The sequence below is a fragment of the Atractosteus spatula genome, chromosome 18, assembly GCF_055471065.1.
Source record: "Atractosteus spatula isolate fAtrSpa1 chromosome 18, fAtrSpa1.hap1, whole genome shotgun sequence".
NCBI lineage: Eukaryota > Metazoa > Chordata > Actinopteri > Semionotiformes > Lepisosteidae > Atractosteus > Atractosteus spatula.
The window spans coordinates 17,539,259-17,553,518 of NC_142723.1; the positions used below are offsets into that span (position 1 = coordinate 17,539,259).

The 14,260-nt window shown below is 41.7% G+C and overlaps 3 protein-coding genes across 5 annotated transcripts in view; 2 read left to right on the forward strand and 1 right to left on the reverse strand.

Annotated features, from left to right (window-relative positions):
• Positions 1 to 1,549: 1,549 nt before the first annotated feature.
• On the reverse strand, positions 1,550 to 5,614 carry nudt1 (nudix (nucleoside diphosphate linked moiety X)-type motif 1). Of its 3 annotated transcripts, none has more exons than XM_088936956.1 (4): positions 5,466 to 5,614; positions 4,338 to 4,493; positions 3,240 to 3,385; positions 1,550 to 2,663 (listed from the first exon to the last, which is right to left on the reverse strand). In XM_088936956.1, the coding sequence occupies exons 2-4, from the start codon at positions 4,487 to 4,489 to the stop codon at positions 2,491 to 2,493; spliced, it is 471 nt and encodes a 156-aa protein (XP_088793082.1). In that variant the 5' UTR covers positions 4,490 to 4,493; positions 5,466 to 5,614; the 3' UTR covers positions 1,550 to 2,490. The 3 variants fall into 3 exon arrangements, with proteins under 3 accessions (XP_088793082.1, XP_088793081.1, XP_088793080.1); XM_088936955.1 differs by having other exon boundaries at positions 4,338 to 4,496; positions 5,466 to 5,611; XM_088936954.1 differs by lacking the exon at positions 5,466 to 5,614 and adding an exon at positions 5,323 to 5,426 and having other exon boundaries at positions 4,338 to 4,496.
• A 15-nt stretch (positions 5,615 to 5,629) lies between these two features.
• On the forward strand, positions 5,630 to 7,581 carry mrm2 (mitochondrial rRNA methyltransferase 2). Its single transcript, XM_088936953.1, has 3 exons — positions 5,630 to 5,733; positions 6,280 to 6,567; positions 7,038 to 7,581. Exons 2-3 carry the CDS (start codon positions 6,282 to 6,284, stop codon positions 7,460 to 7,462), a joined length of 711 nt encoding a protein of 236 aa, XP_088793079.1. The 5' UTR covers positions 5,630 to 5,733; positions 6,280 to 6,281; the 3' UTR covers positions 7,463 to 7,581.
• A 675-nt stretch (positions 7,582 to 8,256) lies between these two features.
• Positions 8,257 to 14,260, forward strand: part of mad1l1 (mitotic arrest deficient 1 like 1) — a 280,158-nt gene continuing 274,154 nt past the window's right edge. The window contains exons 1-5 of the mRNA XM_088936727.1: positions 8,257 to 8,315; positions 8,843 to 9,025; positions 10,255 to 10,395; positions 12,515 to 12,694; positions 13,358 to 13,482. Coding sequence (XP_088792853.1) covers positions 8,879 to 9,025; positions 10,255 to 10,395; positions 12,515 to 12,694; positions 13,358 to 13,482 — 593 coding nt within the window. The 5' untranslated portion in view covers positions 8,257 to 8,315; positions 8,843 to 8,878. The remainder of the gene's footprint in view (positions 8,316 to 8,842; positions 9,026 to 10,254; positions 10,396 to 12,514; positions 12,695 to 13,357; positions 13,483 to 14,260) is intronic.

Consider the following 14,260-nt stretch of genomic DNA (forward strand, 5'->3'; position numbering starts at 1 on the left):
GTGTCATGTCGGTTCAATAAAATGTCAGTGCACCTGCTACAAACAAGATTCCAATTTTCCTGATATTAGCTTTATGAATTTACTGCAGTTAAAAGTTCCTTTCCACCCTCAGTATGCATTTATAATACAGAGGGAAAAATAAGAATTATGATTGCAGGCTTCTTAAAAGAACCTAGATCAATTACACATGTCTGGCTGTACTTGTATTTACTGCAATTGATACAGTATGTCTGGCTCCAAATCCTTTTCAATCACACTACCGTATATACATAGAAAAGGCTCAATGGTGTCAATCTGAAATAGACTTGTAAAAGCTTCCTAGTCCAAATGTAGATTGCATAATTTAACATCTTTAAAGTGAAAAAAATGGTCAATCCCCCCCTTTTGTTGTTTGCTTTCTGTTTACAAAGTGACAGATACAAAAGCATCTTGCCAACATGGGCTATAAAATCCTTCTACATAAAGGACGGTTCTAACTCCATGTGCTGTCAGAAAATGTATAACTGCATTTTGATAGATTCCCCAGGAACACTTTCTTCAGAGCATGAAAATTCTCCACAAAACGTTTATAGAAAATCAATTCTTTCTTAAGAGTAGAACACAAAAGAGTTCAGGGAATACAAAAAAGCACACTCAATAGGAGTGGAGTTTTTGGTGCAGATGTGTCCAGATTAACAGCTCCCACTGTTCTGACCCTCTTAAGTGTATCCCAGTCTTCCAGCTTGTTTGGTTTGCTGCTTTTCTGTTTAATTTTCTGATAGAAAAGCCAGTGATGTGTCTCTTTACTCAGCTGTTTACAAGCAAATCCCAGTGCACTTCAGTAGGCAGCCTGCCAGGTGTTCCTGGAAAGGACTCCAAGGAGATCCGAGACTAATATAAGGTTTAAAAGTTAGTGATGTTTTGGTTTTTCTATATTACACCTTCTGAAGGTTCTGAAGTCCACTGTCAAGAATTTACCACACTATAAGGCAATATGGAGAGAAGTTAATTAACAAACGGGATAAACTATCTTGAAATGAAAAACGAACTTGTAAGGGCTGTTCCAGATTCGGACTTTCTACTGAACACTAATATTCTGTCTAAACCATTATTTTTTACAGAGGCGGTGTAGGTTAATAATGGTGATCTCTTACACTGTTCACTTGCAGATTGAAAATGACAGCAATCATGCTCCAGGGCATTCAATCAGGCTTGAAGGTATAACATCTGAATGCAAATCCAACACTAAATTGCTCTGCCACAACTGAAACTTGAAATATCTATCAAGCAAGCTGGGAGAGAATTGCAAGATTCTAGCTAAGTTCACATAACCATCTTGAGTCGAGGTGTCACACAGAATGATCAAATAGCTGGGATTTAAAATGAGCTACCAGTTCTGTCCTTCATTTACAAAGGCTGTTGATGAGCTCAGTCCCAGTCCCAGGGCCCCTGCCAGAATTTAATAAGACAAGGAATTTGTGAAAAGGGAGACGACATCTTGCTTGGGCCCTTTTACATTCATCTTTGCAAACAAAGACATGACTGGAAAAATACACACATGGATGACCGATAACAAAAAACGTTTTTATTACTTTTTAACAAACAAGAAAGATGTGAAGGGATTCCCACATTTCTGCAACGGAAGGACAATGTTACCTGAAATTCAATGTTAACACATTGCGTTAAGGAAAGCAAAAGACGATTTCCTAATTTTCTTATGACCAACTTCAAAAGATGCCATCTCAGTGATTGTTTCATGTGTGTGTTTCATGTGTAGGGCTGACACAGAGATATTTTATACACATATAAAGCAAGAAAGGTGGCTGCTATAGGTTTTTATGAGTTCAGTAAATGACTCCAAAATGATACCGTTCCCAACTGAGGACAATATTCCCTGCAGTGTCATTTTGGTAAAAAGTATTGTATGCTTTACTTTTGTTAAGTGTACCAAAGAGTACGATTTACCTTGTCCTCTTCAACCTAGAATGTAGTTTTACCACATTACAACAATTATTATTGTGTTGTACGCTACACATAACATACATTATCAACATATCTTCATATGTTACTAAATTATGTGGATGGAGGGAATAATCTGATCTGTTGGGGTTTTTTTTGCAATTTCATAATGGCTGTTCAGCGTGGCGAAATTACCCACATCTTTCAAGTCAGCATTTGTAAGCTTTCAAAAACAGCACCTTATTCCAGCTGGTTTCTTGGCAGTTCAGGAAACTTCATGGAACTGTCTGGAAAGAGTTTGCGACTTCAAACAGAATTAAACTTTGTGAAGAGGCCTGGAATGCAATGACCAAGAAAGGACAGATCAGCTGTTTAACCCTGAATCTATGCCAGTTACAGGATGCAAGACTAAAAACCAAAAGTATATTTAACCTTAATGTCTTATCAACCGTTATGGTATACATAAGGAGATTTTATATCTTGACAAGAGCACCATCTACCAGAAGGTATCCAAGTCCTTTACGGTCCCATGGTCCCATTATCCAGATTATTTTACAAGCTTTGCACTTCTTCCAATTTGTGCTGGAGAATTATGTCATGTCCTTGAAACTTAAAATAGCCCAAAAACTTCTTCTTTTGCAGCATCAGAGGGAACCACAAAATGTCATCTGGCCACATCTGATCAAAGGGGATTCTGTCCCGGTCAAACCACTGTGGTCGCATTTCTAAAACACATGAGACAAACACACAATAACACTTTAAAACTTCAAAAATTCACAAAATGACCAATCAGTGAATAAGATAACGCATAATTAGCGTTTCTGCATAGGCAAAGCCGAAAAGCTTAGTGACGTTTTGTATTAATCTTAGTACTTAATACTAATCTTAGTATTATTTGGTATTGTATTATCAACATGTACATTATATCCCTGCACTAGGGTTTTCTTTTAAAAAAGCTGCCTCCTGATCAAGATTTAGAAATAGTAACGTGTTCAAAACCTACGCACAGTGGAGTTTCACTGACTTTTCTCAACCTATCAACATCGTTCATAATGCCAACAAACATAACTTTGAAAGGAAGCAGATATCCAAAGGAATTTTACATCAAAGTCATTTTACTTACAGAATCTCTCCTGGACTTGACTTACAGTGCATGGTGGCGATGACTGAATTTGATCACATTGCCATACCAGAAAGAACAGTCCAGATTACGATTCTTTATGTTTTTAATGGAAAAAAATGGCAAATGCAGATACAGGGCTTGAGGCTGCAGACAAATGCGTCCGATAATACAATCTCACCATCCGATTCGGCTGGCTCTCCGTGGAAGCTGTCAGCCCTGAAAATATGAACATCCAGCAGTTCCGTTTCTCCGACAAACTCGAATTTGATTTCTCCAATCTTCTCGAGGGTGTCAGCTGTTAGGCTGCTCTCCTCCAGCAACTCCCTGACAAAGCAATACCGTCCATTATGCTCCAGTGCAGGGAAAAAAATGAATGCTTGCTGTCACTGCAGAGCCACTAGAATTGAAATGTGTCTCACTTCTCAATTTAAATGTTTAAACAAAATTCTCTTTCCAGCAATGGGAAACCAATTTTTAGCAGCCAACATTATCTTGCATTCAGCACAAGATCTAAGTTAATGCAGTTTAATAATGTAGGTTAATGAGGGCAAGCTTACACTGCGGATGTCCAGCCCTGGTCCTGAAAGGTCAGTGCGTCTGTGTCTTTTTACTCTGGCTCAGATCTTAATGAGCTAAACCAGCTGGTTACTGGTTTAACTGAACTGATTTAACAGCTTCTTCTAGCTCTTCAGATGCAGCTGCATTAAAGAAACTTGAAAACCAGCTGACACGCCAGCCCTCCATAACCAAAACTGGACAGCTCAAGTGCAGAGGTACTGTATGTGGTTGTACACACTTCTGGAAATCAAGTGTGCTGATATGGTAGGTACACTATCAGAAGAAAGGTCTTCAGTTTTTATCACTACCAAGCACGACCTGTCTGATTCAGGCTTCTGCTGGCATTTTAGTGGGGCATTATTTCATTAGACATTTTAAGGTCCCGAGATCATGAAAGTTTACTAATGCTTTTCCAATCGTGAATTCAAATGAACCTTGTGTATTTCTGAAATTAGTTCCAGGAAAGTCCGAAGCAATGAAGTGGACGTAATATTTAGTGGCCCCAACTATAAGTTCTGCACTGAGGGATCGGTTTTATTCCTACGGCCCCCCGAAAAAACTTCTAATATTATATGTACCTTTTGTTGTATTTCAAATAGTTCTTATTTTTAAAAAATAAACTTAAGCTTAAACCGAAATGTTTGTGGTTTTACCATATCTTGGGTTTCGCTTACTTGAATACCCTCTGTGGGGTATGTTTCCTTGTGACTGGACTCACCGCTTCGCTGCTTGCTCGATTGTCTCTCCTGGCTGAACTTTGCCCCCAAAGCCGTTCCACTTCCCTGCGCCAAAACCACGCTTCTTCATGCCCAGGAGAACCCGCTGAGGCTGTACCACCATGACCAGGGTCAACAGCTTGGTAGTGATCATTGCGCTGCTGCAGGGAAGGACACAAACACAACTTAATCCCCCTCCGCGCTCTAATGTCACAGGAGAGATGGTGAGCAGGACGTCACACTCTCACGTCAAGCACCTGACTAAACACCCGTGGAAAGATCACTAATATGAACGCAGACATATTATATCATAATATGACCCCCAGACGTTGTGCAGTGTGCAAATGGACAAATCGGGGACTGAATTTTGGAAGCACTCATGCACACGGACACAAACTTTAAGTTCTTAAAAAAGTCATTTGTTTCAGGGCTCAAGCCCTCGGACAGATGCCCTTCAGCTGTTCAGAAAGACACCACCTCTGCTGGTTCCATTGCTTTGTGACAGCTGCAGGTCTGTGGTCTGAAATCCTGGAGCAATTGTTTTAAAAACAACAGTTAACACTTGCATACAATATTATCACATTTATTCTTCAAAATTTATTTGAACAATAGTTCAGACTACTCTAAGTTATATATGTCCATACAGTATATATGAAATTTTCCAATTACTTCTATAGAATGTACTTGATTCTGAAGACAGTGACATACTACACTGCGTGCTATTATTTAGCAGACTACTTTATGCCTCAAAACTGATTCTTTTTCACAGTTTGTACAGTAAGGTGCCGTGATCATTACCGGGACAATTGCACTGAAAACAGATTGGCCAGACAACGTACACATTCCTAGAAAAACGTTGAGTCTTAGTGTAACAGTTACAATGTCACTGTGCTGTATTTGCATAGCCTGCTTTGTACATTTGTCGTCACTGCTTCATTCACAACTCAATACAGTTAACTTCTTTTGTCGCAGTGATTGCCTTCCTACCTACTATAGACGTCACCAGCTCCGGATAAGACAAGTGCATCCCTGCATATAGTCAGATAATTTTCTACGGACATGCATAAGCAATCTGAAAGTGACCTGAAGGCTAAAAAAAGTGAATTGATAAAACAGAACAAGTCTCATACCCCAGAACGATACCATCTAAGTTAAGTGTGAACAATATCAGCAGATGCACATTTAGTAACTCCGCAACAGCAGCCTCTTCCCGCGAAGTCAGTCCAGCGGGTAGCCACACACGCCTCCTCAGCTCACTGTAGGCGTGCCACCCTGAAAACTGTCCGACTGGAAACACGGGGAGGACGTGCGGAAGGCAATATGTGACGGAAGCGTGTTCATCCTTAATGTTTACGAGTACTATCACGGTCCCTTTTTAAACGTGCTTTCAGAGAAAAGGTGACATTTTGCAACTTTTAACGTAAAGGCTTCATGTAGTTTTAATTATCGATGTTATTCATAGCTTCGTTTTTACCGCTTTTGTACATGTGCGGATTAAAAAATCTCAATGAAACCCGATGCTATTCCTGAATAGGTTGTAGTGTGCCCTTTTCATATAATTTGCAACCAATAATTAGTAACCCACTCGCATCTCAGATTAAGTGATTGCATTTTCCCTGCTAGTCCTAGCCTCAAAAAACTTTCTAATTAGAAATTAGGACTCGTTTGACATGACAGGTCGGTTCAGTGAGTCTTGCAGAAATGAAGCTGAGGTTCGTATTAGGAATGGACTCAGCTTTTTGGATTAAACCCATTTGTTTTGATCAAGTAGATCAATAGAAAAAAAGGCTGAAATCAACCCTGCCTTGAATAAAGAGTTGATGTGTAGCTCAGTGGTATGAAACTTTACCGTACAGTCACGGCATTGTATATACTCTATATGTATAAAGTTTGATCAACGACCCTGCGCGTTTTGGACTTGTTGCAATGTGTTTCCTCTCCCAGGGATGCTGCGCAGGGCTCTGCACGCCTCGGCTCGGTGCTGGAAGAAGAGCCCACACAACACGAAAGGCAAGAGCGCTCCGGAGCAGCGATGGATCGCCAGGCAGATCAACGACCCGTATGTGAAGGCCGCCCGCAGGGAGAGCTACCGCTGCCGGAGCGCCTTCAAGCTGCTGGAGATCGACGACAAGCACCGCATCCTCAGGCCGGGGCTGCGCGTCATAGACTGCGGCGCAGCGCCCGGGGCGTGGAGCCAGGTCGCAGTCGAGAGGGTGAACTCATCGGGGGCAGGTGAGCGCATGTTTGGTGTGTTTTCTAACGGCAGCCCAACACAACATCTTCTTACATTACAAGCGCACACCCTGTGTAGTTTGGGTGAACTGGATGAAATGGGGTTAGGGCTTGGCAGCTTCCACAAGGATCAGGGCAGATGGCAGTATAGCACTTAAGACGGCCTTGAAGCCAGTATGCACCTCGGTTACGTCAGCACCAAACTGGACCGTCCTGGCCCTGCAGGTTTTGTGGGGCTCTTCAAAGACGCAGCAGCTGACGAGCTGGGAGAAACTGTTCAATTGGCCCAGTGTAGCCAGGTAACTAGTCACCGCCTGGTTTAGCTCGTGAGGCGCTGACTTGGAATGAAAGCACCCAGACACACCAGCCCCCCAGGACTAGAGTTGCCCACCCCCACATTAGAAACCCTGTGTACATGAACACGGATGAGACCGGTTCAGCTTGTAGTACTGCCTTCTCCCTTGTTTCAGATCCCGGATTGCCGGCGGGCTTTGTCGTCGGAGTCGACCTCCTGCGGCTCGCGCCCCTGGACGGCGCACACTTCCTCTCCTCGTGCGACGTGACGGACGCGGCCACTCCTGCCCGGCTGCAGGAGCTCCTCCCGGCCTCCGTGGCCGACGTCATCCTGAGCGACATGGCACCCAACGCCAGCGGCTTCAGGGAGCTGGACCACGAGAGGCTGGTCAGCATGTGTCTGTCCGTGGCAGACATGGCCGAGGGGGTCCTGCGTCCGGGAGGCACTCTGCTGTGTAAAGTCTGGGACGGAGGACTGGCCCATCAGCTCCACAAGAAGCTGGCGCAGGACTTCAAGGAAGTCAGGACCATAAAGCCTAAAGCCAGCAGGAAGGAGTCCGCTGAGCTGTTTTTCCTGGCCAAGGGTTACAAGGACAAATGATTGTTAGTATTTTCCTCCAGTTTTTGGAAGGATGGAGTTTTGTGAGATTACTATTGGGGGAAAAAAACTTCAAAATGATGTGCACTTTATCCCAAGGTCAGCAAGAGACGTTGCCAAAATTGAGAATGAAAACCTAACAAACAAACATGAGTTTAACATTTCATTGCTGCAGACACACTGTAAGGGCCTAAACACGAGACACCGTAAGGCCTTAAACCTTGGTTTCTTGGGCTTTATTTTATAAACAGATGATGAACCTGTTGTTAACGCAATGTAATTTTATTTGAAGTGACAAAAACGTGTTTGGTTTCACTGGACTTGACATCATGACCTTTGTATTAAACTACAGTACGTACGTCTTTCTGTAACGTATTGCAGGCCTGTGATTTATGGTGTTCTTTTGTGTGTGTTTGAAGAGCGGAGTTTTATAAATTTCAAAAATAAAACAAGGATTAGATTTGTGCAATTGACAGTTGGAGAATGGAGAATGATGTGGACTGAAAGGAGATCCATGCTACAAACTCCCCATTTGTATTTTGTTGTTTTAATATATAATGTTTCCCCAACTAAGAAGAAATAAACCGAGTACTGCCATCCAGTAATAGTAATAAATACATGTTTTAGGATCTGGGCAGCATTTAATACATTTTTGTAATAAAATTTGCATTTTAACCACTGCAAATTTCAGAAATCCCCCCCAAAAAAGGTGATGGTGACTCTAGGTATTACGGTAAACGAACATATCCTTTAAGCCCCGCTATTACATTCGTTACGCTCAAGCATCTAGGAAATCTCGCGATAAGCTAAATCTGCTCTGGGTTGGAGGAGGGAGATCCAAGCAGTAAGGAATAAGGTAAAAACAAAGATTGCGTTTTTTCGAAAATGTTACAGGTTTTTGACATGGTCGTGTTTTTTTGTAAAGTAATGTGAGTTGTTCTTAGACAGCTGCAATTGTGGTTTATTGCATGTATGCATATTTCTGAAATTTGGTTAACCCAAACTGTTGTGCACATATAGTTTAAGTTTTCCTGTGTACAGTACTCGTGTGCAACACACTGGCCAAGCAAATGCAAACTTCAGCTTGCTTTTCACTTGCCTATCGCCAACATTGAGATATTAAACCGTTACAGTCCACTTTATTGCACGAGTGAAGTCATTTGGAAAGCTTAATGATGACCTTCAACAATACTAAGAAAACACTGTTTGGAAATCTGTTCCTGCTTTTATTAAATACAGGATACCGACCATAATAGAGCAGTCATAACACGATTTAATAAACATAAACAACATTTTGAAACTTTGTTGAGGGTTGTTTGCTTTGCAAGTGGTAGCGGTGAGAGCTTGGCGGACACTTTCCAGGTGCATTTCTTTGCTTTCCAGAATATTTTCTAAAGAAAAAAGTAAAACCAGTTCACAATGGACAACATGCAGGACAATACCACCGTCTTCAACACTTTAAAGTCATTTGAGAGTTTCCTCTCGCAACATGACGCTTCAACGAGCCAGCCTGAGACCAGCGCGAGTAAAAGTGACCTGCAATTTCAGTACAACTATCAGTTTAAGGTGAGTACAGTTCTCTAGATAATCATTTGAGCTCAGCCATGCAAGCTGCATACAGTGTGGTTATTAGATTGTACACGATTACAAAATTAAAATGCATGATTCTCAAGAAATCAAATATTTTATAACTATTTGGTCTGAAATGTTTTTTTTAGTAACAAAGTTAAATCAACACGCCTTTGTACAGTATGTTACATTGATTGGTTTAAAATAAACATTACTGATTTTTACATCAGTCAAGACTTTCCCTGCATTGTAAGTAATGGGATTAATTTATCTTAATTTGCCATGGGGAAATAATTTAATGTCGATTAATAATACATACACCATTATTGTATGGTGTTAAGAGAGCTGTTTGGATTGTCTTGAGCGCCTTTTAAAATCCACATTTTCAGCCTCACTATTAAGAGCAATCTGTATGTTACTGCGAAAAGCAGTTAATAAAATTGTATTTTTGTGAATGTACTATATAGTATAAGCCAGTTCAGTCACAGATCAGTCTCAATCTTAATCGAGACATTAATTAAACTATAACCGCTCATTCTGCGTCAAGTCAACCAATGTCCCGGAGAATCCCTGGCTCGGGATTTTGCATTTTCTTTGTATAATGGAAGGTAGAAGTTTTCATTCAGTAAAATGAAACTAATGCACATACAGAAAGTGAAAACAGTGTAACATTGGAAACAGTGTTTCCGTGATTGAATCAAATGATGAACTGGACACATCTCACTGGCTGGCCAGTCTTGACTCATAGTCAGGCCACAGTGAGAGTTAAACAGTCTGGCACGACACTGCCGTCCCCTGCAAGCTACTGCAGTTATGTCCCCACAACCGGCGTTCATGTGTGCAGCAGAGACATCTGATCACGTGATCACGAACCTTTCACCTCCATGCGGACAGCAGCTCCTCTCTGGGGTTGAGGGAGGGGGAACAGGGTGGAAATTCCATGGCCGTGCGCTGGCAGGTAGCGAACCATTCGGTGAATGAAGCAGGGTGGAGAAAGCTGACTTTATCCCACACCACTACTCAGTTTGGCACATCAGCCATCACCACCTCTCTCCGATAACCAGGTATAAGACTGTTGCACAGTGCATCCAAGAAAACTAGCACATGGCCTGTGCTTTAGGGCTCAGTGTTGGGGATGTGGGCACTAACACCATCATCTGATACAGCAGTGCACACAGTTATACTAACAGCTTGTAACAGCTATGTGACTATCAATGTATTTCTAGGTGGAAGAGGAAGCTCAGAAAATCTTCTCCAAGACCCATCTTTTGCAAATGGCCCAAGAGAAGTCGCAGATGGAGTTCAGTCACAAACGTGCCCGCATTGAGCTGGAAAAAGCAGCCCACACCAGTGCCAGGGACTTGGAGGTGAGCCCTGAAGATGCAGTTCTGATCTCTGTGTTTCATTCCGCCAGGGGGTCTTAAACACAATTCTGCATGGTGGTCGCTCTCAAAGTTGAGCTTTGCATCTTCTAGTTTTTGTTCTGTGGTCTCAGATACTGACATTTCACACTCGGGTCCAAGTTGTTTTATTGCTAATTCTAGTTTTAAGAAAAGGACTGCTCTGTGTAATCACCTGTAAAATCTGCTGTATATTTAAGATAATTATGTTAAGAAGGGCAATAGGACCTGAGTTTGAATAGAATAGAAGTAGAAATTCACAGAAAGGTTGTCCATCTTTCATGCTGTGTTTTCTTTTTCTCTGACTCCATGACATGAAAAATTGTTCAGAAACAAGCCATGCAAAGAACTGGAGATGGGGAATACGGAGTATTGTGTTTGCCATCTAAATGTATATAATCGTTCTGCCATGCAGGCCTTGCTGCACTTTGAAGAACAGAGCATTTGAGATTGGAAGTTACCCTGGAGATTGTTTGGTATATCAGAGCCCCCACCTGAGGAGATAATTACTTTAAAAACCCTGAACCCTGAGTAGGAAATTGCAGAGAACAATATATATATATAGTTTTTTTTTTTTTAAAGAGAGACAAGTGTTTTAGGTGCATCTGAATTATTATTTCTTCCTTCACAAATAGCCCAGTTTGTTAAAATTCAATACATTTGAAAAGTCAAACAATTTCTGCTATTATCGGCCTGCCTGCATCACGCATTTTAGTAGTTTCCATTGTATGTGGCTTTCCTTTTTAATTCACAGATCTTTTTGTGGGCTTAATTCATAATTTTGATCATTTTTGTGCCATCACGTCATATAGATGGTTTTCAACAGTGGATATTTGTATGCGTGCCCCTTAGGGTTGCTTCAAAGGAGCTTAGGGGGCAGGCAGAGCAAAGGTACAAAAATACGCACATTATCAGGATCGTTTGGTTTTGTTTCATTTACATGGAAGACGTAATTATGGGCTGTATGGCGGCGCAGTGGTTAACATTGCTGCCTCAGCACTCGGGCCCTGGGTTCAGTTCCGTACCTGGGGTGCTGTCTGCGTGGAGTTTGCATGTTGTCCCTGTGTTCATGTCCCACAGTCCAAAGACATGCTGGTACAGTAGGTTAACTGGCCTCTTGGAAAACTGGGCCTGGTGTGAGCGAGTGGGTCTGTGTGTGCCCTGTGATGGACTGGTGTCCCATCCAAGGTGTATCCTGCCTTAGTTGCACCTGCTTGCTTGCCGGGATAGTCTCCGGCAACTCGGTACTGAATAGGGCACTGTAGAAAATGGATGGATGTATAATTGTACATTTTATCATTTCATTATTCTATCGTACAGTATTTTGAAATGACTTTAAAAAGCCAATTGGAAACAGACCTTGACTGTTCTATACCTGAATATTTCTGAATGGCGGCTCAAGTGAAAGTCTGATATCACATTGTAAGAAAGCACATAAAATTGGAAAAACTAATTAATTATCATCATTAAGCCACGTTGGTAATGAGCAAGTAGAAAAGGTTAAAAAGATACCATTGTTTCAGACAATACCCTTTCTGGAAGGATAAATGGGAACTTGACCCACAAGTGTTTGAAAGATTGCAAACTGCAGCAGTATCTGCGTTTCGGGTAAAGGAAACTAAAGACACTGGAAGCCGGGTTGAACTGCGATGAATCTGCTACATTTGGGAAAGAAAGAGATTTTCTGTTGTCTTTCAGCGCCAATAGACATGAGGAGAAGAATTGTTTGAAGTGCTGTGGGAATGAGTGGCATTTTGTGGGATACGCTGATGCGGGTAACCTTCAGCACAAATGGAACAAGGCTAATAATGGCAGGCGTTGGTTTCTTAACTTTGTTAGGTGACATTCAGAAAACGAAAAGTAAAAAATAATAAATTAAGAACTAATGTAACATTGCAAAGCTGAAAAGGTACATGAGACCTTCAGATAACCTGAATGAACTCGTTGGTTTCTTGCTTTGCAGTTGTGCTTCACTGCTGTTCGTGTGTTTGTGTGAGGGCAGCGGTCAGGCTGGTCTGTGCTGTATGTGGAGGTGTCGAGTGCCTTACCTGGGCTGTTCTGTTAATCTGCCTGTGGCTCTGTCCAGCGCGAAGTGGACCGGAACCAAGACCTGCTCGCGCGCATCAGGAAACTGGAGGAGAAAGAGTCAGAAGCAGGAAAGGCCCTGAAGGAGCAAACTGAGATCAGCAGGTCCCTGAAGAAGACCATCGAGGGACAGAACAAGAAACTGGAGGAGAAGGACTCCAAGCTAGCAGAAGCCAATGAGGTACTAAAAATATGTGCTCCAAGGCACTGCTCTGTGGCCTTAAACCAGTTGGTTTGAGAATATTTTTGCAACAGGACAAAAGATTCTTGACACTTCGTCTTCTAAATGCTGTAATCTGTAATGAACATCTGTTTGTTCTTTCCTTGCACAATCTGAGTGTTTATATAAAGATATGTACAGTATTCTGTAACCCTGCCTTGTGCCCATGACACCCCGTGGACTAGGACTCTGGCTTATCCACGACCCTTTATGGAAAATGTGGTTTCGAAAATGGATGGAGAGATATATGCAGTACATAAATCCCATTACTACTGCTTCATGAATCACAATTGATATTGTTACAATCTCCAGCATATTCAAACCTTCAGCTGCTTTATCAAATGCCGCATGCTATTTAAATTAGAGAGGGAGCAGAGACAGTGCTAATTAAAGAATATCTGGCTGTGGCAGGCAAAAGTAAAAAGGACGTCTGAAACCTGCCATATGTAATCCTTTATACCTGACTGAGTGACTGATCTGTAACGAGCCATCAACCACTTCCACTGAGAGCACAGGGCTTCGCTTGCATCTCACACAGTGTCTGTCGCAGACCGAGTTCTCCCTCTGAACGCTTTCCAGTTGTTCATTGCCATGTTGTCTGTTGTCTTTCCCTTTTCCATGAAGACGAGCCGAGCCCTGCGGGATGAGATCCGAGAGCTCCATCATAAGATCAAAAACCAGGAGATCCAGCTGACCACACAGGCCACTGAGAATCAGGGGTTACAGGAGCAGCTGGAACTATTGCACAAGTATGTTTTTTTCCCCTCTGTTCTGAAAATCTTTTTTTAAAATAAAATTGCAGTTTCATTTAATTAGTTGGGACACACTGGTGTAGGACAAAGAGGAAGCAAGTGGTGGAGGGGAGAGGCAATTGTTAATCATTGTTTAAACCCATGTAGGTTTTTGATTTTCTCAATTTTAAGTTAAACTTTAATTGGCTTTGCTCCCGAGACTTGTTTCTGGCTGCCTGTTGAGCCTGAGGAGGAATTTCTATCCCAGTTTTATTTTTGTTTTCTTGTTTCCTTAGGTGCAACAATATTAGCACAAAAGCAGGCTGGCAGAAGTAAACATTAACTGTTGTGGCGGGGTATTATACAAAGATGATTATACGGTACATCACAAACAGTGCTAGAGGCTCCAAGCGAATTCATCCTTATAACAAATGTTCTGAGTCCAGGAAACAGGCATAGATAGAAAAATTAAGAAAATATCAGATGAATGAGAGTGCTCTACAAATTGTATAAAAGGGCACAAGATTCAAAGATAGAAAAACCATATATGCACAGCCGGAAAAAGACATTAGAATTTTCCTAGAATTGCCCAGAGGAAGACGGAACAGAATGTTGCAGCAAAAACAAAAAAATTAACACATAGCATTTTTTTCTATGTGTATAGGTCATGTAATAATAGGAGAAGAATGATACAAGTCCATAAAGAATACCTAAACGTGTTAGCTATATATTGAACATAGATTTTTACAAGTGATGTCAAGATGCCAAGTTATAGAATGGATTCCAGCTGTATTGA